Below are 24,782 nucleotides of genomic sequence, written 5' to 3' on the forward strand. Positions count from 1 at the left end.
CGGCGATGAATCACCTAATCAGCGGGAGAGAGAGATAAAGGGGAGCCGGAGACACCAGTTCGAGAGAGAGAGAGAGAGAGAGAGAGAGAGAGAGAGAGAGAGACACGGCCGTTGTGTGTGTGCGTCTATGTGTTTTATGTTGTTTTAAGTTGAGTTTATGTCATTAAAGTTTACGTTGACTGTTCTGCCGGTTCCCGCCTCCTCCTTGCCCATCCTTTACCCGTTACACCAAGACTTTTGCTTTTTTAAAGAAAAGGAGGGACGAGTCAAAATTATATTTTGTGGTAATCAACATTATGCCACAAATGCTGTCGACTGAGTTCAACTTTTATTGCAAATGGAATATTCCTTTAAACATAATTTGAAAAGAAATTTCTTAATCACTTTAGAATATCTATACCTCACTGTGTGGAACTGATCGGGGGTACTCTTTAATATGAAAAGAAACCCAAACCTGTAACTACACATTATTTCAATATATATTTCTAGCCTATTAAGAAAACACTTTATAATGCATTTTATGATGCAACTGGATAATGCAGCAGCTAAATGAACAGCAATTCCATTGAAAGTCTTCCGTAGAAAATAAGCCACTTTGTTTTTCAACTTGAAACTCTTTTTTGTTCACTTTAGTTGTAATAGGATGTACAGTAAGTCCACTTTTCATTCACACAATTATAGATTCAGTCATGCGTTTCAAGTTTAAATTCACCATGAAATAAAAATTGATGCTATCTATTTTCATAACGGTCTTATTGTGAATGATTAATAGAATTTATTTGACCTTGTAATCTTTAATCAAAATGTCATCACTTGCTCTTCACGGATATGACTGACTCTTCTCTGCTGACGTATGAGAGACCGCAGCCAATAGTGAAAAGTTATTAGTTAATTCTAAAACAAACCTAGCGCAGACATGTTAAAGAGGTGTATTTTCAGCTGTTATCCTCCTAAAACTCTGTCCATTTCTCCAAACGTCCTTGGTTACGGGCCCACTGGCTTGCATTTTTACATTTCAAAGGAGGAGGAAAAACGACAAATTATTGGTTGTGTTTGAGGAACTTCCCACCTGTTTGCTTTTAGCAGATTCGGAGACAGAGACTGGAGTTTAATCAGATTTATTAATGCAGGCACTTTTCGGAGGTATCTTGGCATGTACAGCACTAGTAAGTGTTCTTTATCCTTTATATTTAGCGTGTTGTGATTTCAAACATTGAAATATTGTGATCTTTTCCTTGCTTGTAAAAGACTGCTATGTGCTGAGTGTGTTTGTGGGCTGGTTATGTAGTAATGTTGTCAGTTAGATCATCGCTGGTTCTCAAGTCAGTGCAAAAGCGGGCCGGTATTGAGATCACTCCATAGTTTATCCTGTTTATAGAGTATGAGAAGGAAACAATATGCTTGCCATCAACCAATAAGAAAAGAGATTCCGTTTATGCATTTAGCAGACCAATCCAAAGCTACTTACAACACACTCATGCAACACAATTATTAGTATGTGTTTTTCCTGAGAATCAAACCCATGAACTTGCCGTTGCAAGCACCATATTGTGCCAGTCAAGCTACAGTTTGTTTAACTGTGCTACTTACCAGACACGGTGACTTTGGCCGTTCGACTGACGATCGCACCGATGCCCTCCAGTGTGGCGAGACACTGGTACGCTCCCTCGTCCGGCCGATGGTGTCTCGAGTGAACGACATTCTGCACGAGTAACGTTCCATTTGAAAGCTGCTGTCTACGCTCGTCCACCACCGCGCTCAAGAGAACGCCGTCTTTCTTCCACGCGATGACGGGAATGCCCTGATCCGAGCGCACCTCACAGTCCAGCTGCAGGACGCCACCACGAACTGTCACCACGTCCTCGGGCTCCAACACGAAACGCAACTCCACAAAACCTCGCAGTGGATCAGCGCCTGCAGACGAGAGAGAGAGAAAATTTAAGACAGACTGTTCACCGTTTGAAACATGAACATGTTCAGGCTTAACATTTTATCAGTGTTAGTTTCCTGGGAATCTAACATTGCAAGAGTAAGTGGCATTGAACTGATGGGTTTTAACCCAAAAATGTGTCTCAGACCTGTTCTGATAGAGTCACGGACAGAAACGATAATAAATGCAAATACTAAAATGCTACTAAACACATAAATTGAGAAGATTCTATTACAGAATATGTGATGGTTGGTTATATTGTGATGCTGCATGGATGAACGAACTCCTGAGTACAATGTGCTTCACATGTCCTTCATTTAAATGCATTAATGCATCTCCACTTGTTCATTTAAGAGCGAGGAATACTTGCAACACCCCATAGCATACATGCGACGTGTAGAAATCAGACTCTACAGACCGCCTTAATTCAAATGCTAATAATCAAAACCTGCTGAAAACTAGCTAATTCAGTTTTTGTCTTTGTTTTTGTGTGAGTGAAAAGATACTTCAGCACTTATCATGACAAAACCCTTCAGTGATTCAGCTGCCATTCATTATAGGTTCTTCAAATCCCTTCGCAGGTTTGTTTATAAAATGTTTTGGCTAATCTGACAATGATCTCAGCTACCAATTAGGGGCTGTTCACACAGGATGCATTCTTGCAGTCACAAATAGCTAGACACTGCCAGCACAGCAGAATGCTGGAATTTGGAATGCCCAATTCCCAATGTGCTTTTAAGTCCTCGTGGTCACGTAGTGATTCGCCTCAGTCCGGGTGGCGGAGGACGAATCCCAGTTGCCTCCGCATCTGGGACCATCAACCTGCGCATCTGATCACGTGGCTTGTTGAGCGCGTTGCCACAGAGACATAGTGCGTGTGGAGGCTTCACGTCATCCACCGCGGCAACCACGCTCAACTCACCACGTGCCCCACCTAGAACTAACCACATTATAGCAACCACGAGGAGTTTATATCATGTGACTCTACCCTCCCTAGCAACCGGGCCAATTTGGTTGCTTAAAAGACCTGGCTGGAGTCACTCAGCACGCCCTGGGATTCGAACTAGCGAGCTAACGAACTCCAGGGGTGGTAGAATGCTGATGTCTTGAGATGCGATTTTTCTCCCCAATTTGGAATGCCCAATTCCCAATGCGCTCTAAGTCCTTGTGGTGGCGTAGTGACTCGCCTCAATCTGGGTGGCGGAGGATGAATCTCAGTTGCCTCCATGTCTGAGACCGTAAATCCGCGCATCTTATAACGTGGTTTGTTGAGCGTGTTACCGTGGAGATGTAGCGCGCGTGGAGGCTTCATGCTATTCTCCGCGGCATCCATGCACAACTCACCATGTGCCCCACCGAGGGCGAGAACCACATTATAGTGACCACAAGGAGGTTACCCCATGTGACTCTACCCTCCCTAACAACCGGGCCAATTGGTTGCTTAGGAAGCCTGACTGAAGTCACTCAGCACGCCCTGGATTCGAACTCGCAACTCCAGGTGTGGTAGTCGGCATCTTTACTTGCTGAGCTACCCAGGCCCCCCTAGATGTGATTTTAAGAGTTTAAAGGAATATTCCGGGTTCAATACAAGTTAAGCTCAATTGACAGCATTTGTGGCATAATGTTGATTACCACAAAAATTAAGTTCGACTCATCCCTCCTTTTCTTTAAAAAAAGCAAAAATCAAGGTTACAGAGAGACACTTACAATGGAGGTGAATGGGGCCAATTTTTGTTGTGTTTAAACACAGAAATGTGAAGTTTCTAATTTTATAAAATGACTTGCATTAATTCTTCTGTTAAAACTCATGTATTATTTGAGCTGTAAAGTTGTTTAAATCATAATTTTTTACAGTCATTTTAAGGTTATAGGGTTTGTTGACATTACATCGTCATGGCAACGAAGTTGTAAAATTGGATATAATTTTACACAGAAAAGGTTATTGATTTTATCACACTAAAATCATGTTTACACGCATATCCTTTATGTCTTGTGGCTATACGTTTGAAACAATGTGTATTTTAACATTCAAAAATTGGCCCCCATTGACTTCCATTGTAAGTGCCTCACTGTAACCACGATTTTTGCTTTTTTTAAAAGAAAAGGAGGAACGACTCAAAATAAATGTTTGTGGTAATCAACATTATGCCACAAATGCTGTCGACTGAGCTTAACTTGTACTGAACCCGGAATATTCCTTAAAATAATTACACCTTTCCAAAGCATCTTGAAAACACGGTTTACAGCACGAGACACTGAAACAAAGTCTGACGCATCGGTCAAACAATTCCATCAAGCACGTTTACATAGACCAACAAACCGCAAGTACATCCTGTGTGAATGGCCCGTAAGACAGGCACTACTCTCAGCTCCAATTAACACATTTTACCATGGTTAAATCCATTACACACAATTCTGTAGATTTTTACCCTCAATCTACCCTCAAAAATGTTTCTGTCAGAGTGTTATCAAGAGAGAAACAATGGGTGAATTTCAAGAGAACACCCTGTGTTCAATGTCTTTCTGTAAACATCCAGCAGTCAGAAAGTGTTTTTAGTGGTTTCCTCATCTTTCTCTCTCATAGATGACAGCTCTTCTTTATGGAACGCCTTTTTGAAAAAGACAAAAAGAGGACAGAAGAGACGGGATGGAGCTGAATGTGAAGACAATGAACGAGAGGAAGATTGAGAGTGCCACTCGTCCGGCCCTTGACACATTTGATGCGCAGGGAAAAAAAAACTGTATTTCCTTCAGCAGCAGGGCAGATTTTAAATGCGACAGAGTGACAGGATGAGACGAGCTGCATGTGAATGAGTGAGACAGACAGACAGAGAGACAGACAGTGAACTGAGATGGTAATTTTATTTTTCAAAATGTAACCACGCCACTGCTGAAACGTTTTTTTTTTTTGGTTGACGTCATCAAGTAAACTAAACTAAAACTGATGGTTAAGATAAATCCCCCTTACACTGTTTCAAACATCCTCCATGACTTGGAAATACATCACAATATTAAAGTAAAATCAGTGGCAAACACTGCGTCATGTTGACTTGAGCCGTAATGGCAGCCAACAACTGCACAAGTTGAGCCTGAAATTGATTTTTACTCCAAAAAACACTTAAACTGTGGCTGTTCTCTGTCTGAATCGCTCTTTTCGGTAGTTTTATACCAGAAACAGTCTCGAGACACAATGGATTTGTGGACAGATCTGTTCAGTCTGCAGTCGCTTTTGCGAGCACGTCCACATTAGTTGTCATAGTAACGATGCAAACTTGTGTATGTTCACCACGTGTGAGTGTTTAGCAAATGTTTTACATGAGGGCAGTATCCAAATATTAACATTCGTCACAGATAACGGCTTGAAAAATGATAGAGGTGGCATGTGCATTTTAGCCGGGACGTCCCATATTTTTGGGACTCTGTTGTGCTGTGTTTTCATGGGCAGCGAAAAGTCCCGTATTGTAGCTTAAAATTGTCAGACAGTGAGACTCTTGAAGAGGACCTCCGTCCTGTATTAAAGCGCTACAAATGCTTAAGCGTCCGATATTTGTGAGAGATCACACTGTGGTGTCTCGCAGCTGGTGTGTGTTACCGCACCTTAGTGTATCTCTTTGGGTGACTAAAGCCAATGTCTGTATTATTTTAAAAGAGTTTGCACTGGGGGGGCCTGGTTAGCTCAGCAAGGAAAGACGCTGACTACCACACCTGGAGTCGCAAGTTCGAATCCAGGGTGTGCTGAGTGACTCCAGCCAGGTCTCCTAAGCAACCAATTGGCCCGGTTGCTAGGGTGGGTAGAGTCACATGGGGTAACCTCCTCGTGGTCGCTAAAAAGTGCTTCTCGTTCTCGGTGGGGCGTGTGATGAGTTGTGCGTGGATGCCGCGGAGAATAGCATGAAGCCTCCACACACACTACGTCTCCGCGGTAACGTGCTCAACAAGCCACGTGATAAGATGAGCGGATTGACGGTCTCAGACGTGGAGGCAACTGAGATTCGTCCTACGCCACCCGGATTGAGGCGAGTCACTACGCCACCACGAGGACTTAGAGCGCATTGGGAATTGGGACAAAAGAAAAACGATTTTGCACTGCTTTGGCTGCCCTGTAACATATACATAGCGTATGGGTGCATTTCATTCAGAAGTGATCATCCCAATGCCCTGTTCCCCTCATAGAATTTACCTGGAGGGCTGAAAAGTGCAATAAAACACACACAAATAAATTATTTTTTGTTACATTCCTGCAGTGTGGTCATCAGTAGTGTTTTACCTTCAAAGTGCTCTGTTGGTCTTTGGAACGCAATAGATGTCTTCTAACCGCAAAATCTGACTAAACAACCCGTCACACACAACGAATGACAAAAAAACAAACATAAGGCACATTAACAAAAATCTGATTTGAATGTGTTTTTGTCCTGTTCAGACTAAAAAAACCTAAACGCATTAGAGTCAGATAGGCCCAAAAATGCCCTTTCCTCTGTTGAAATGCAAGAAAAAGAGAAAGTTTGGGAACTGGCATTATGTCGGTGGAAACAAATAACAGTTTCCACAATTTCAAAACCTCAAATCTTGACCACTCCAACTACTACTAGTATCTAGACAAAGTTGCCAGTAACCTTCAGAAGTGAAAGCATGGTGAAGATTTATTAGAAGCACAGAGAACACAAGTGTGTTCCACATATCAAATAGAAAACGGTTTCCCACACAGAAACAAATGATTTCAGCATCTCCACGAAAGAAACCGCAAGAGATGCTCCTCGTCGAGATGCAGATCCTGTAGTCTGGGAAACTGTGATTGGACATGACTTGTGAGGCAACAGGTAGTGACCCCGAGCTCCAGAACTGCAGGCTGAATGACTGCTGACATATTAAAGGGAAAACAGCCGGTGTGTGTCGGTTTGATGTGGATCCGGAGGTCGACTATTATTCTCAGTGTTTCTCATGCAAAGGAGTTCAAAGAGACTATTGAATGCGTCGCAATATGAACCCCTCTGTGTGAATCCATTCGCTGCTGAAGCAAAACTCATTTATACTGTGTAAATATTACAAATCTGACCCTTGAGATTCACCCTAATACACCTACAGTGAAATATTGACTGTTGTACATGAAGAACATCAATATTTGCTCTGATACAAGATTCAGTTTATCCAGTTTCCACAAAATACATTCATCCTGTGGTAATACTCTGGGATCATGTAGTATTGTATTTCAAAGGCTGAGAGCGTGCGTGCGTGCGTGCGTGCGTGCGTGTGTGTGTTTGATCTGAACACCTTTCTATAATGTGTGTGTGTGTGTGTATGTATGTATATTAAACATCACCTTACTCCCTGCATTTCTTTGACATCTTCTCATCTCTTATCACTTCAATATTGACTGTCACCATGGTTACCGTGTGTTCGGCCTGCTTACCGATCAGTCTGTGTCACACAAACTGAAACTGCACATCTTATCTTCATCACTATGGACCTTTTTCACATTTCCGGGTTTTGGAACACGGCAGGGTAAACTTCGTTAGCGGTGAATGGGAGACAACGGCAAATATCATTTTTGCTTACCCATTTGTTCCAACATCAAAAGAAAAACATCACTATTATGTTTCCACAACTTTCCAAGAAAACAGAGAACGATGGATTATGACAGTCAGAAGAGAGAAGATGGCAAATTTACTATCACTCTTTCAGCAGCTGTATTTGAAACATCACTGCGGGGGGCCTGGCTAGCTCAGCGAGTATTGACACTGACTACCACCCTGGAGTCACGAGTTCTAATCCAGGGTGTGCTGAGTGACTCCAGCCAGGTCTCCTAAGCAACCAAATTGACACGGTTGCTAGGGAGGGTAGAGTCACATGGGGTAACCTCCTCGTGGTCGTGATTAGTGGTTCTCGCTCTCAATGGGGCGCGTGGTAAGTTGTGCGTGGATCGCAATCTGTGAAAAGGGTCCATTTGTCTTCATAATCAAAATACTGTATAAAAACTTGCTCTGCCACTGAAATGACTTTCCTTTTCAGTTGACGTCACCAAAACCTCTTTGTGGCAGGGAGGAGGGCGGGGCCGGGTTGTGATGCTGCACACCCAGCCCCTAATCAGGCTAATCAAGCCCTCGCGAGGGATAAAGACGACCGGAGGCATCAGTTCCAGAGAGAAAGAGAGTTATGGGCAGCTGCCCGGCTTGTGTTTGTGTTTGTCTTTTTGTTTAAGTTTATTATTAAATTATTATTTATATTGTCAAGCCAGTTCTCGCCTTCTCCTTTCCCTTTAACCGTGTACACTGGTGCCACAACCCGGGAAAGAGGAGGGATGCGCCGTAGTAGAGTCCTCGCCATTACCATCCACCCCAACGGAGCAGCTGTAGCCATCCGCCAGGGGACGGAGGAGCCCAGCCGCCTGAGAGCAGAGGAACGGCCGCCGACCGCGAGGGGAGGAGGGGGCTCCTTGCCGACTGCCCTCCTCCTTCCCGGGTTGCAGCACCAGTGAAACAAAGTTCAGTGGAAAGGAGGAGGTGAGAACCGGCCTGACAATATAAATAATCATTTAATAATAAACTTAAACAAAAAGACAAACACAAAGACATGCCGGGCAGCTGCCCGTACCTCTCTCTCTCTCTCTCTGGAACTGCCGCCTCCGGTCGCCTTTATCCCTCTCGAGAGCTCGATTAGCCTGATTAGGTGCCGGGTGTGCAGCATCACGACCCGGCCCCGCCCTCCTCTCTGCCACACTCTTATTTTTACCCACCTGTCATATAGAGACATTTTATATCATTAGATCAATTCAACAGAAAAAATCCCACCATGCATTTATTTCTCATTGAATATCCAGTTTCACTTAGAAAACGAAAGACATTTCTAAATACAAATGGCACTTTAAACTGAATGAAAAAAGCAATAAAATAACGAAGTGATCAAAAAAATCTTATTTAACCACTTTCCCAAATCCAAACATTTACCGTCTCCAACGGCCCCATTTTCACCATGCACTGGTGGAAAGTAACTAATAATCTACATATTAAGAACTAAAGACAATAATAAATGTAAATCAAAATAAATAAGCCTAATAAATTCCCTTGTGTTCCCAAAATAATGCTGTCAAATGTGTGTTCTTATCGAATTTGTGTTTGTATAGTTTTGGTAATATAGTTAATGCTGCCTAAAGAAAACAGAACTACATTTCAGGTTCAAGGTGAACATGTCTTATTATTTTATGATTTAATCACTTTCGTCTTTGTTTCTTTAATACAAAGATAAATACAGAACCTGCAGAGTTGTGTTCACAATGTATGCCAACCGAGTAGAAATAAAGCGAACTAAACTCACAGCACCTCCTGAGATGGTCTAAGATCATTTGCAGCATTCTCACAGACAACAGTATTCTTGCAAACAGTTTTCAGAAGAATGAAACTCTTTACATGAGCTTGTTCCACATGACAGGCTCGTGCTGCACGCATCTGAACAAACAGCGAATCAGACACGAGCATTGACGGATTTTCTTTTGTCTGTTCTTAAAAATATAATAAAGTGTTTCTTCAAGCACGAGTCTTTGTGTCTAACAGCATTTCTTGTCATGTGTCGCTCCGAGACATCTTACAGGTCGCCCGCCTGTTGTGGGTAGATGAGCAAAATTACCTGCGATTGAAATACATTTGGACAAGGAGCTTGCGAACTGGATTCAGCCTCGTCGCATTTGGCGGGTGGCGGGTGTTAGTTTCACACCCTGGCCACGGTTTAATATATTTGCCGACTTCCCAGATCCAAGGTTTTGCCATATCCCGATATTGTCGATCATCGTCTGTCAATTGAGTGTCGCAATCGGCATCGGGATCTTTGTAAGATATCGTCGATATCCGATAACATCGTCCTATAGCCCAGCACTAACTTACGCTTATATGCACGCACGCACGCACACACACACACACACACACACAGCATGAGTTTGACCTTTTGCACTGAATATAATCCCAGTTAATCCCATTCAGATCATTTCCTCCACACATTTCTCCCCTCGCTCTTTCTCTCTCTCTCTCTGTAACATCTTTAATCACTTAAAATGTCCTGTTTGAGATGTAGAGAGACTGACCCTCATGTACCTGCACTGATCAGCTGACTCCAGATCAGATCCTACAGTGTGTGCAGGTGGACCATCACTGTGTTTATAAAGGACGACATATGCTGATCTTCAATCAAATATAAGTGCTACTACTCAGATTGAGATGAAAATATGTGGTCATCCACAAATATTGGACCTTGGTGAAACAGGGGCGCAAATCTTAATCTTTATGTATGAACAATATAGGACAGGCATACAATAATTACACATATTATTTAAAATATAAAGTCTGTACCCGTTTAAACACATTGAAAAGCGGTGGTCAGTCCCAATAATCATGCTCACGCATGTTCAATAATGAGGATGAACATTAAATCAAACATTACTACATATAAAACATGGTAGCTGAGAAGAGAGCATACAGTACACTTTCATACAAGACTAAACAAAATACATGTCGATGTTAACCCCCCAAAAATAAGATAAAATTAATGAAAATATTTTCCAGGGAACACTCACCCACCACAACCACTCCCTCGGCTGGCGCGAATCTTAATGACCCAACCGGAACCAGTTCGCTACACAGCACCAGTGGGTGGAGATTACAGCTTAAATATAATGAAGCGTTACTCCATCGTCAAATAACGAACGACTTCAGTTAAGATGATTGTAAAGGCTTAAAAGTTGCAATGTTATCGGGAAAACCAGCGTTGGCTGTTTCCCCAAAGATCAAATCTTTAAAATCTAACAACTCTCCACTGGTTTACGTTCTGGGCTTCGAGGAGCTGCTGCAATGTTGCAAAATATTTCTTTTGATTAGTAGTCTATGTAAAATAAGTGGTCTGGTGAAAAACCCAAGTGAATCAGATGTTCTACTTAACAGCTGTCCTATAGAGTTAGGGAATGTTACATTCAAATGGAGGCTAAAGAGTAGTAGACAAGCGCAGAAGAGAAACTTCTTGTTCAAGAACCATTTCTGAGGTTGTAGCTACTGAATTATGACACATATGACAATTCACCTGTCATCCCAATGACCTTGCATCCTGAAATGGCCTGAGATCATATTCAGCGTTCGCATAGATGGCACTATTCCTGCAAATTTTTCCCAGATTACGAACAGGGAAGAAATAGTGAGAACTCATCATATGCACGTGTTCTGCAAGACACCGTCACGCCAATAAACCTCTATACACAGAGCAAATCAGAAACGTGCATTGACGGCTTCTCTTTCGTCTGTTTTCCAAAATATGATCAAGTGTGCTTCTTCAAATGCGCGTATTTGTGTCTAACAGCATTTCTTGTCATTTGTCACTCCGAGAAGTCTTAAAGGTCGCCTGCCACACAGTTGCGGGTAGATAACGAGCAAAATTACCCGCTAATTTCATACCCTGCCATGTCATCTACAGAAACATCTACCACACTCCCACGTAAAATAATAATAATAATAATAATAAAGTGAGAAAATGAGCGACTCGGTAAGAAGCGCGCCACAACCCATTTCAATTCACCATAATCATATCAAACATTTTATTTGAAATAAAAAACAAATTTTCTAACTATATTTATAACAGGAATATGATGATTATCTTGCATGTGAGCTATTTTGCATGCAACAAAATGCAGTTTCTTTGTATTTGCTGTTCTTATATTCCTGCAGTTTTGATTGGGTGGACCAGCCATCAATCTGTGTGGACTAGTGCCACTCTTGCCCTTATGTGGCCTCGCACCTGGGTCATCATCATAATCATCATCATTATATGGAGAGAGACAAAGTCAAAGACAATGCCACAGTGAACATGGCAGTCACAACATTCACAATGAAAACAGCCGTGAAATCTTGAAGTGTGACATAATCTGTGCAGTTCTTACAGCAGACTGGTGTCCCGGATAAATCTGGTGTTTATCCTCTTAACGGTTTAATATCTCTAGTGGCGAAGGGCAAGCTGCGTTTCAGCAAATGCACGAGTGTCCAAGCCGTCATTTCATTATATCTCTGACCAGAGCAGTGATTTTTTGCTTTTGGAATTTATTTAATAAGTGTTAAACGCTATGGTAAAATGGTAATGATAATATACGTATGTGCTGAAAATACTAACCTCTTATTGGTTGCTGAAAAGTAGAATTAAATTAACAAAAATATTTAGTAAACAAACATTTAAATGGGCAAGAGATTAGCATCACTTTATAAATGATAGGTGTTCCAAAAATCTATGTAACTTTCTGTGGAGTTCTGCATGTGTAGATTCCATGTGGGTCTGGTTAAAACCAGAGACTATTTATCAGAGATGGGCCACTTCTATTAAAATGAATGGGAGAAATTGGAATGCAAGTCCCGCCTTAAAGGTAAAAAAGCTGCTTTTAGATACAGACATCACCTGTCCAATCAACTCGAGAACGTGTATGCGCATTAGCTATACAAACCGAGAATTTTTTTTTTTTTTTTTTGTAATCTGAGGTAAAGAAGCACAGTTTATGATACCATTATTGTCAGATTTTACTGCTGATTTTAAATATGTTTTTTTTTTTTCTCCCCTTTTCTCCCCAGTTTGGCATGCCCAATTCCCAATGCGCTCTAAGTCCTCGTGGTGGTGTAGTGACTCGCCTCAATCCGGGTGGCAGAGGACGAATCTCAGTTGCCTCCGCGTCTGAGACCGTCAACCCGCGCATCTTATCACGTGGCTTGTTGAGCACGTTACCGCGGAGACGTAGCACATGTGGAGGCTCACGCTATTCTCCGAAGCATCCACGCAAAACTCACCACGCGCCCCACCGAGAGCGAGAACCACGCATTATAGTGACCACGAGGAGGTTACCCCATGTGACTCTACCCGCCCTAGCAACCGGGCCAATTTGGTTGCTTAGGAGACCTGACTGGAGTCACTCAACATGCCCTGGATTCGAACTCACGACTCCAGGGGTGGTAGTCAGCGTCAGTAAAGACATGAAATATGTTCTTTGATCATAATATATCGACCAACTATTTTTAAGAATTCGGTCTTTCCTCATTTAAGTAGAAAGGGGCTACACTTGTATGCCACTTGTTAACATAGAAAATAGCTGCCCGGGAGCGTTCCAACGATCACAGCAGAGTGAACTGACTTGCTAAATAGACTTTGTTACAACTACCTCATGATAGGTCTACAACCCCAATTCCAAAAAAGTTGGGACAGTATGAAAAATGCTAATAAAAAAGGGATGATTTGTAAATGATATTCACCTTTTGCTATATTGAAAGCACCACAACTACACATTATATGATGTTTTTCCTTGTGAATTTAATTGTTTTTTTGAAAATGTACAGTCATTTCAAATCAGATGATTGCAACACGCTCCAAAAAAGTTAGGAAAGTCCAGTGTTTACCACTGTGTAACATCACCATTTCTTCTAATAACACTTATTAAGCATTAAGGTACTGAAGACACAAGTTTGTTAAGGAATTTTCCCCCTTTCATCTATTATGTAAGTCTTTAGCTGCATAATTGTACAAAGTTTTCATTGCCGGATGGTGTGCTTCATAATGTGCCACACATTCTCAATTGGAGACAGGTCAGGACTGCAGGCAGGCCAATCTAGCACTCACACTCTCTGCTTCACAGCAATGCACTTGTAATCCGGGCAGTATGTGGTTTGAAGTTGTCCTGCTGGAAAATGCAGGGACGTCCCTGGAAAAGACGGTGCTGGATGGCAGTATATGTTGCTCTGAAATCTGTCTGCATTCATGGTGTTCTCACAGATGTGTGAGTTACCCATGCCATGGGCACTGACACACCTCTGGCACCATAGAGACACTGGCTTTTGGACCTGATGCTGATAACAGCCTGGATGGCCCTTTTCCTCTTTGGCCCGGATAACACAACAGCTTTGTTTTTCAAAAACTATTTGAAATGTGGACTCTTCAGACCAAAAAAACACAGTTCCACTGTTCTACTTTCCATCTAAAATGAGACCGAGCCTAGTGAAGTCGGCAGCACTTCTGGACAGTGTTGATGTATGGCTTCTCCTTTACATGGTAAAGTCTTAACTTGCATCTGTGGATGCAGCGGTGAATGGTGTTGACTAACAAAGGTTTACTAAAGTTATCCCAGGCCCATGTTCATGATATCCATTACAGATGAATGATGTTTTTTAAGACAGTAAAGTCTGAGGGATCAGAGATAACGTGCATACAGAAGCGGTTTTTGTCTTGCCCTTTACGCACCAAGATTTGACCAGATTCCTTGAATCTTTTCACTATATTGTACACTGTAGAGGGTGAAATGCCCAAAATCCTTCCAATTTGTCTTTGGGGAACATTGTTCTCAAAGTGCTGGATTATTTGCTGAAGCATCTGTTGGTAAATTGACAAGTCTCGAATGATTCTTGCTATTGAGGGACTAGGCTGTTTTTGGAGGCTCCTTATATACTATGACACGATTGCCTCACCTGTTTATCATCTCCTGTTTCACATCACCTTGTTATTTTAACTCGTCAAATTTTTTTTAATCTTAAATTGCCCGTCTCAACTTTTTTGGATCGTGTTGCAATCATCTGATTTGAAATTACTGTACATTTTAAAAAAACAATTAAATTCACAAGGAAAAACTTCATATAATGTGCAGTTGTAGTGCTTTCAATATAGAAAAGAGTGAATATAATTTACAAATCACCCCTCTTTGTTTTTATTAGCATTCCAACTTTTTCGTTATTGGGGTTGTAAATCATCTGGTCTTTCATTTTTCAGTACACTAATGAAACTGATAATTCATGATAAAGACTATTCATGACTGCTCGGGTAACAATATACCCACAACTTGGTCACCAGCGTATTGTATATTGTGTTTTAGATACTACATTCTGATGTGCTGGTTCTATCATGTTGATTAACCGCAGACAACTAGCCTGTTCAACCACCTTAGCCAGCAAGACTCCATTTATTCATTAGCTAAAACCAGCAAGACCAACTTCGTCTCAAGCTGTGATCGGTCAAGCTCCAGTGTGACTGCTGTAATGAGGGTGTTAACAGCGTCCTACAGAGAGGATCAGATCTGAGCAGACCGTTGTGCTGAATGGAGATGACATCAAAGTGACAACAGAGAAACCTCTCTCTGCTCTGAATCCAGACTCACGGGTAGGTTGTTAAAGCTCTAAGATTATTGGGTTTCAAGTTCTGTTGAGGGACTGTTTCTCCCTCTCCCTCATTTTACACAAAATTTGAGTTTTATATGAGTTCTAGATGAGTTATGGACTGACTTCTAAAGAGTTCTTGATGAAATACGAGTTCTAAATGGACTTCTCATGAGTTCTAGATGAGTTCTAGAACTACCTTTCATGCGTTCTAGATGAAATATGACTTTTAGACTATAGTTTCACGAGTTCCTGGTGAAATATGAGTTCCAAATTAATTCTAGACAAAAAACAAGTTCTAGACTGATGTCTCATAAGTTCTAGATGAAATAAGTTCTAGACAAGTTCTAGACTGACTTCTCATGAGATGAATTATGAGTTCTAGACTAACCTCTCATGAGTTCTAGGTGAAAAATGTGTTCTAAACAGGGTCCGAAATGAACACCCAGCAAGCGCCAAAGGCGGGTAAAATTTGTGTTTGGCCGATGGAATTCGCAACGTCACAGGCCACTCTGCCAGGTGGTTTCGGATCTACAGCACGAGATGAGACATAAAGCACCACCAGTAGACTGATTCCCAAAGAAATTACACTTTTGAGCCAGTTCTTTTGAATCTACAGTGCGAGACATAACAAGCGACAGTGTAATCTGATTCACAAACAAATGACTCTTTTGAGCCGGTTCTATTTAGTGAATCAACAACTGCTGACCGATTCCCAAATGCAAGACTCTATGAGCCGGCTCTTTTTATTCTTTGCGTTTTGTTTCTTTGGGCTGATTGAGCAACCATCCAGCCAATCACAGGTGAGTTTCATGAGCCAAAACAACTCTTACGTAAGTGTAAACAGTTGGAATATTTGTAATTGAGTTTTATCAAGACCATTTAAACAATAAGTAGGTGCTTTATAACAAACTGTGAGGAACATTTGAGTGCAGAAAAAGGAAATAAAAGATGTTATGAAAGATAAGACACATGGTCATAAGTATTTATCATCTCATTGGAACATTCTAGATCTCACCTGACCTATATTTTGTATTATAATGAGACCCATATCACTACTTATCTAGAACTCATCTATAAATCTTGAGAAGACAGTCTAGAAATCATATAGAACCATCTAGAACTCATGAGAAGTCAGTCTAAAACTCATCTAGAATGCTTGAGAATTCACTCTAGAACTCATATTTAGTCTAGACCTCTTGAGACATTTAGGATAGAACTCATTTGCAACTTTTAAAAATCGGTCTAGAACTCATCTAGAACTCCTATTTCGCCTAGAATGTATGAGAAGTTGGTCTAGAACTCGTTTAGAACTCATTGGCCTATTTCATATAGAACTCATGAGATGTCAGTCAAGAACCCGTATTTCATCTGGAACTCATGAGAAGTCAGTTCAGAACTCGTCTAGAACTCATGAAACATCATTCTAGAACTCATATTTCATCTATAACTCACAAGTAGTTGGTCTAGAACTCATCTAGAACTTGTATTTCATCTGGAACTCATGAGAACTCAGTCTAGAACTCATCTAGAACTCATAAAACATCATTCTAGAACTCATTTTTCATCTATAACTCACAATTAATTGGTCTAGAACTCATCTAGAACTTGTATTTCATCTGGAACTCATGAGAACTCAGTCTAGAACTCATCTATAACTCATGAAACATCATTCTAGAACTCATATTTCATATAACTCTTGAGTAGTTGGTCTAGAACTCATCTATGGAGTGGTGGTGGTGTAGTGGACTAAAGTGGACTAAAGCACTGAACTGATAAGCGGAAGGTTGTTGGTTCAATCCCCACAACCACCACCATTGTGTCCTTGAGCAAGGCACTTAACTCCAGGTTGCTCCAGGGGGATTGTCCCTGTAATCAGGGCACTGTAAGTCGCTTTGGATAAAAGCGTCTGCCAAATGCGTAAATGTAATCTAGAACTTGTATTTTGTCTAGAACTCATCTAGAACTCATATTTCACCTAGAACTCCTCTCTGTAAACAGTCAGCTTTTCACTATTCTTAGACAGAAATGAGAACAAAGTCTAGGATTCAGCTTGTTCTCAGCTATGAAAAAACTATAATGCTTAACTAGAAGAAATCTTCTTAAAGGTCTTATATCCCTGGAGACCTCAGACAAACACAGACATGTCCTTTGTAAACAATGCAGGAGTCAACAGTGTCTTCATACGACCCTCTAAATCCTGTAGTTGCAATTTACTCGTGCTGTTTCTTTCTTTCCCAGTCAATATCTGCTCTCAGAAGTGTGCTGTCTATAAAGGAAGCTGACATGCATCTGAGCTCTGACAAACACTGCAACTCCTGAATCAACATGGAGAAGTCATAAACCTGGTGTCACTGATGAGTCACCTCAAAAGCCTGTGTTCAGTATTTGACTTTAGCAATGGATCTTAGAGATGAAATAAACACGCGCTGCAGTCGCTGGACAAAGATGTGCAGAAAACTTTGCAGGATAAAAGCGTATTAAAAGCTTTGGCGGTTCAGCTGGGTTTGATTTATGGCTGTCGCTGACATCATGATGAAGTGCCGGGACGTGGGCCGCATGATGAGCGAGCTGAACGGGTCACACCGCTAACGGTTCCCAGGGGACCCGTGGAGATCAGGGTGGGGATGGCAGCTGTCTCACTGTAAGTCTGTGCTACAGATGGGGCTCACAATTACACACAACCTGGTGCAACCTAGTAAACACACTGAATTTCTTCAATATATCTTGCAAGTGCAACCAAACCAAACCAAAACAGTATACAGTATACTGTACTGCCATGTCAATGTGATGTCATGAGAACCAGCAAAATCCCATAATAAACGTCCTTAAAGCTCTTTATTTATAATGATGAATGAATCCAGCTTCGTCACAAGTTTAGTTAAAGGTGTAAATAAATACACGGTTAAAGCTGTCTTATGAGGCTTATAATCTAAAACAAGGTGTCTTATAAAGCATAATGTTGCTGTCTATCTTTTAGGGTTATCTGCATCTGGAACACCCCTATGATGCCTTAAAATGCCATCTAGGCAGGCACCTCACTTGATTTTGGAACAACCCAACACATCTAACTGTAACCACATCTAACCACACCACAATAAAAAAAAAGAAAGATTACAGTTTACAGCAAGTTGCTTATCCTGCGAGTCACATATGAGAATAGTATACCATAAGTCTAGTTTACAGTATGAAATGACAGAGATAGACACATCTGAGTATAAAGGGAACTCAGTGTCATTTTGAAAGAAGAGTTTATTTGTGAAGAGCAGAATTCAAATTCTCAAAAACACCAGTGCTATGTTGCGCATTGATTGTGTTTCAATGGCTTTATTCACATGTGAGCGTGTTTTATGCAGCTCAGGTACGAGGGACCTTGTGTTCACTAATAATGCTGCTCATCTGACTAAAGCACAATTACCCAGAAGAACTGATTAAATTATGCAAATCAAGCTTTAACTTCTATTAACATTGCAGTTTATTTGTGAGGCAGAACTGCAGCATTTCTCTTAAACCTCGCATTCACTGTGAAAGTCTTAGAGCTAAAACTGATGCTCCTTATTAAAGCAATGGTTCTGTCTAGGGCTGGGCAAAATGGCCAAAAATATTATCATAATATTTATTTTCATGTTGTTCGATATATATATATATATTTCAAACGATATATATATCGGGAGAACCGCTGCCAGGGGCGAGGGAGACCCCTACCGTCCACCGAAAACACGGCGGGGCGTTCCATCCACCAGGGTCTGGAGGACTTCCTCCGAACCGTCCGGGGGGGCATGGCTGTCGTCCACTAGAGGGTGGAGGAGTGGCCGAGGACCAGGCTATGGCGTATCGGAGAACTGGCGAGTATGTTTTTTTTTTTTTCACTCTCTCTCCTCTCTCTCCCCCACTGTCACTCCGTGTTGGACATTCCCTCTCATTTTGATGTTGTTGTTTTTTCCCTCCCCTTGTCACCCTCCCAGGTCCGAAGAGGCAGGGATGACCTGCCGGCAGGCGGGGCTGGAAGGGCACGCCCCCACCCCTTCATGAAAGAATGAGGGAGGAATGTGGCAGGGAGGAGGGCGGGGCCGGCCCCTAATCAGGCTAATCAAGCCCTCGAGAGGGATAAAGGCGACCGGAGGCGGCAGTTCCAGAGAGAGAGTTACGGGCAGCTGCCCTGTATGTGTCTGTGTTTGTCTTTTTGAAAAACGTGAATCCTAAAATGGGCAGGTATTATCAGCACATTGTTGTCTCTAATTGGACAGGTATTCTAAATAACATGATATATTTTAAACTCTTCACCGTGTGTTTTTTTAATTCAGTGCAACGTAACACCTCGATTAAATATTTTAGGACAGAGCACAAAAAATTTACATATATTAACTATAAAAAATGTCCATGATTTTGAAGATTTTATTCATTTCCATGACTTTTCCAGGTCTGGAAATACCAAGTTTAAAATTCCCTGATATTTCCAGGTATTCCATAACTGTGGGAACCCTGTAAGTAAGATGTGTGACCTCTTTTCGATGACATTTTGCCAACTGCATCGTCTTCAGCAGACGTTTGACTCCACTGAAAGACTTTCTTGTGATGCTCTACACTACAGCTCAGTAGGTGGCAGTAATGCACCATAAGCTGGATAACTAACCACTAATAAACCTCACAAGAAGAAGAAGAGACACTTTATTGCCTGTGTCAACAAGTGAGCAACATGTCAGCACTTTGGATCATGAAAAAAAAACATTTAAGCACTAGTGTTAATGTCGGAGATGTTGTGTTCAGTCGATAACTTTATTGCATTGTCAGTGATGTATTGTTCAATACACAATGATATCATTTTAGCCAGATAGCTAGCTAGCTTGCAGCTACCTAGCCTCATTACTGGTTTACATGATAACAGGGCTAGGTAACCCCTAGCCAACCGGCTGATTTCATGACTGTGATCAAAGTCTTTCTAGCAAGTCAGTCCACTGTCGGCCATCTCTGGAATGCTCTCGGGAGGCTATTTCCAGTCATGCCAGTGCAGCTCCTATCTACTTGAATGGAGAAAGACAGAAATCTCCAAAATGGTCAAGATTATGATCACAAAACATATTTAAAATCAGCAGTAACATCTGACAATGCTGGTTTCATAAATGGCGCTTCTTTACCTCAGATTACGCAAAAAACTAAATTTTCCCGGCTTGTATAGCTAATGCGCATGCGCGTTCTCGAGATGATTGACAGGCGATGTCTGTATCAAAAAGGTGATTGACTCTTTTAAATGTAAGTCAGGACTTCCTTTCTACATCCGAGTTCCTTGGTTGGGCATTCCAATTTTTCCCATTCATTTTTGGATACTTTCACACTAACACTTTTGGTGCAGACCCGAGTTCAAATGACGTCAAAGTTCGGTTCGTTTGGGTGATGTGAACGCTGTTTTCCAAACTCGGATGCACACCCGCGAACCGCACCCGAGTCCACTTGAAAAGGTGGTCTGGGGTACGGTTCATGTGAACTCTGGAACGGTTCGCTGATATGAATGCAATCGCACCAAATCGCGGAAGTGAGCTCTTATTGATGGCATATAATTTGCGTCTTTGCAGGCTCCCGATCGCAATTTTATGGTTTAATGAATTTCTCATACCAGCTTGTGTCCAAATAAATCACCTTCAAAGAGCAGCTCACATTCTTCACTTCTCTTGCAACGCATCCGCGGGCTCACAGCAGACAAACGCTAATATTCTTCACATCATTGCACATTCAATGCATCCATTGTCGTTTTGTGCCTGTGAAGTTTTGGTGGTAAATCCAAAGAGATTAATACTTCAATAACACAGCGAAGCTGATGTCTTCTTGAGTTGTTGCCTAGTTACAGTACTAAACAGTTGCTGCTTGTATTCACGTTTATGATGTAATTGGACCGTGGTTCGGACCCAAAAAATATGATGTGAACAGAGACCAGTGGGGGCAGGGGGAGGGGGGAGGAAACGAACTCTTAAAAGTATGACTTCAGAAGACTAGATCTGTATAAACTACTTTTATGATAATTTCATGGTGCTTTTATGAAACCTTTATGGTGTTTTTGTTCTTCATGGAGCTTGACAGACAACTGTAGAAGTATAGAAAAAACACCTTCTTTGTGTTCTACGTAGAAGGACAAGAAGGAGAGAAATTAATGACAGAATTCCAATTTTTGTGTGAACGGACCCTTTAAAACTGCAGATGTTTAATAATTGGGCACTCAGGAGAATCTTAAAATCGAGAAGAAACTCTCAGAAGAACACATTAAGTGCCCGTCTGTGTTGACAGAATGAGGCCCATGACAAGTGAGTGTTTACTGTATAAGTAAAGCCAGTGGTGAAACTGAACGTGTGACAGAATCCGTAAATAGTGTGTTTGTGTGAACTGACTGAACCTTTCAAATACAGGAGCGAGCGATATGTCTTAATGAAATGTCAGAACGCTGTCACTGTTAGCGCCGAAGGATGTGCGGCTCAATAATCTATCTCAATAGCTCAACGTAAAGGCTTTGGAAATAAGCATGTGTCCTTATCAAAGCGAAGTCTCGACAGGCGCTCTCTCTCAAGGCAACGTCCCCTCGCTCTGTTGATTTCTCTCTTTATGACTCGCCGTCTGCACGACATGATTTATATCCGTCTTCACAAAACAAACCGCATAAAATGCTAAGTTGACTGATACATATTAATTACCCCAGTGACAAGATGCGAACAATTGTGTTTGGATCCCTCCTGGCAGATTTGATTGTCTGATCGTTTACACAGGAAGAACAAGCACTTATGAGAGAAAAAGGCAAACAACAGCACAACGCCATATTAGATTCATATTGTGACGCTGTTAGAGCCGTTTGGTTGCACATGGTGCCTAGAGAAGTGCAAAACTTCACATATTCTAAATCGACTAGTTGTGGGTTGTCTGAACGACTTCTCGTCTTATCGGTCTCAAGAAAGCCCTGCACAATTAAGCTAGTTTCAGGTTCACCAGATTGAAAACATTTACATAAGACATATCTTCTCTATAATATAATAAATATACAGTATATAGTGTCTATATATTAAGAATGTGCACAATTAATCGATTAAACGGGTACTTGTTCAGATTTCAATATTCGACTCATAAAAACACTACTTGAATATTGCAATTTGATTATTTGTGCCTTTGTCTGCCGTGGGCAACAATGAAACCACTTCTCTCACCTAAATCTTGCCATTACAACTCATTGCATTGGTTGGCGCTGTGGATGCTTGACGTTATTCAAGGAATAGACTTGAAATGAAATTTCACATAATGGATAACTGTTTTTTTTTTTTTTTCTGTGTTAAAGTACTTGACTACAAAATTACTCGAAATCCCTATATATATATATATATACACACACACACAAACACCGATCAGCCACAACATTAAAACCACCTGCCTAATATCATGTAGATTCCTCTCGTGTCACCAAAACAGCTCTGACCCGTCATGGCATAGACTCCACAAGACCTCTGAAGGTGTCCTGTGGTATCTGGCACCAAGACATTAGCAGCAGATCCTTTAAGTCCTGTAAGTTGTGAGGTGGGGCCTCCATGGATCGGACTTGTTGGTCCAGCACATCCCATAGATGCTAAGTCAGATTGAGATCTGGGGAATTTGGAGCCCAGGGCAACACCTTGAACTCTTTGTCATGTTCCTCAAACCATTCCTGAACAATTTTTGTAGTGTGGCAGGGCGCATTATCCTGCTGAAAGGGGCCACTGCCATCAGGGAATACCGTTGCCATGAAGGGGTATATGTGGTCTGCAACAATCTCTAGGAAGGTGGTACGTGTCAAAGTAACATCCAAATGAATGACAGGACCCAGGGTTTCCCAGCAGAACATTGCCCAGAGCATCACACTGCCTCCTCCGGCCTGCCATCTTCCCATAGTGCATCCTGCTGCCATCTCTTCCCTAGGTAAATGACACACACGCACCCGGCCGTCAACATGATATAAAAGAAAACGTGATTCATCAGACCAGGCCACCTTCTTCCACTGCTCCATGGTCCAGTTCTGATGCTCACGTGCCCATTGTAGGTGATTTCAGCAGTGGACAGGGGTTAGCATGGGCACTCTGACCGGTCTGCGGTTACGCAGCCCCATACACAGCAAGCTGTGATGCACTGTGTGTTCTGACACCTTTCCATCATGGCCAGAATTAAGTTTTTCAGCAATTAGTGCTAGAGTAGCTCTTCTGTGGGATCGGACCAGACAGGCTAGCCTTCGCTCTCCACACGTATCAGTGAGCCTATGGCGCCTATGACCCTGTCACCAGTTCACCGGTTGTCCTTCCTTGGACCACTTTTGGTAGGTACTAACCACTGCATACCGGGAACACCCCACAAGTCCTGCTGATTTGGAGATGCTCTGACCCAGTCGTCTAGCCATCAAAATTTAGCCCTTGTCAAAGTTGCTCAGATCCTTACGCTTGCCCATTTTTCCTGCTTCCAACACATGAAATTCACTTGTTGCCTAATTTATCCCACCCCTTAACAGGTGCAATTGTAATGAGATAATAAATGTTATTCACTTCACCTGTCAGTGGTTTTAATGTTGTGGCTGATCAGTGTATATATATATATACAGTATATAAACGCATACAGCGTCTTTGGCTGCTGCATTGCTATTTATTTAACGTTTTGTGCTTTGAGCACCACCTATTTAATATACCGTCTCAAGGTAAAAAAAAAGAGACCGTTGAATTCTGTTCCATTCTGTTGTGCTCCGTCTAACTGTTTTTGAACACAACAATGCATCCTGTGTGAACGGCCCCTAAAAAACATGTCTGTCAGACAAGTCAAGACTAGGTGATTCAGAGAACATGTAGTTGTGCACATCTCTAAGAACATGTAGATGTGCTCATCTCTAGCAGTGACACGCTGCGACCCCTGGGACTCGTTCGGATGCTGGGATGCCAAGTGTGTGTGCAGTAAATAAGAGTGGAGTTTCACGCAGGTTTAACCCTCATGAGCAGCTCCTGCAGTCGCTATCAAAAGACCTTTGTGTTTGACAGGTGGACTGTTGGCAGACCCGAGGGACGCTGGTAATGAACTCTGACACCGAAATGTCAAACCGTTACTACACACGCTCTAATTAAAGATGCACAGAACGTCAGGAAACACCCTCAACATATGCTGCTGAACATCACCACACCACAATCTAGAATTCTAGAATTGTTCTGCAGATTTTTTATTTTTTTTAATTAATTTAATTTATCGTGGTAGACATCGATAAACGAAATTGTTACGATGTCATTGCTATTAGTGATCCTTGTTTTAAATATATATATATATATATATGTATATGTGGATAAACTAGCTCATAGCCGGAGTGTACAGAATGGCTCCTTGTGAAAGTGTTGCTGTATGGATAGCTGTGTTTACACTTTCTGTTCATGATTAATAGATGCTAATGATTATCATCATCTCACATTCTGCTTCTGATCTCAGCAGGACACTAAGGGGGCTTTCACACTGGGCACGTTTGCTGCGGTCCAATTCCGAGTGCGATTGTTCCTGGTGCCCCCCGCAGCTTTGGTCTGGTTTCACACTCACTTGATTCTATCGAACCCCGGTCTATTTGCGTTCATCTTACGTCATCACAAACACACATGGTGAACACAACGTGACTCATCATACTTTTAGTTTTTTTGTTATTTTGGTGCCATTATGCACAGCAGAGTGAACGACAACTGCGTATATGT

At 41.8% G+C, this 24,782-nt stretch overlaps 1 protein-coding gene across 2 annotated transcripts in view; it reads right to left on the bottom strand.

The window, feature by feature from the left end:
- The window catches only part of LOC127439993 (netrin receptor DCC-like), a 330,771-nt gene that overhangs the window by 204,349 nt on the left and 101,640 nt on the right, over nt 1-24,782 (bottom strand). For both annotated transcript variants that reach the window (XM_051696333.1, XM_051696334.1), the window contains exon 2: nt 1,591-1,914. In XM_051696333.1, coding sequence (XP_051552293.1) covers nt 1,591-1,914 — 324 coding nt within the window. The remainder of the gene's footprint in view (nt 1-1,590; nt 1,915-24,782) is intronic.

Source organism: Myxocyprinus asiaticus, chromosome 4, assembly GCF_019703515.2.
Source record: "Myxocyprinus asiaticus isolate MX2 ecotype Aquarium Trade chromosome 4, UBuf_Myxa_2, whole genome shotgun sequence".
NCBI classification, from domain to species: Eukaryota; Metazoa; Chordata; class Actinopteri; order Cypriniformes; family Catostomidae; genus Myxocyprinus; species Myxocyprinus asiaticus.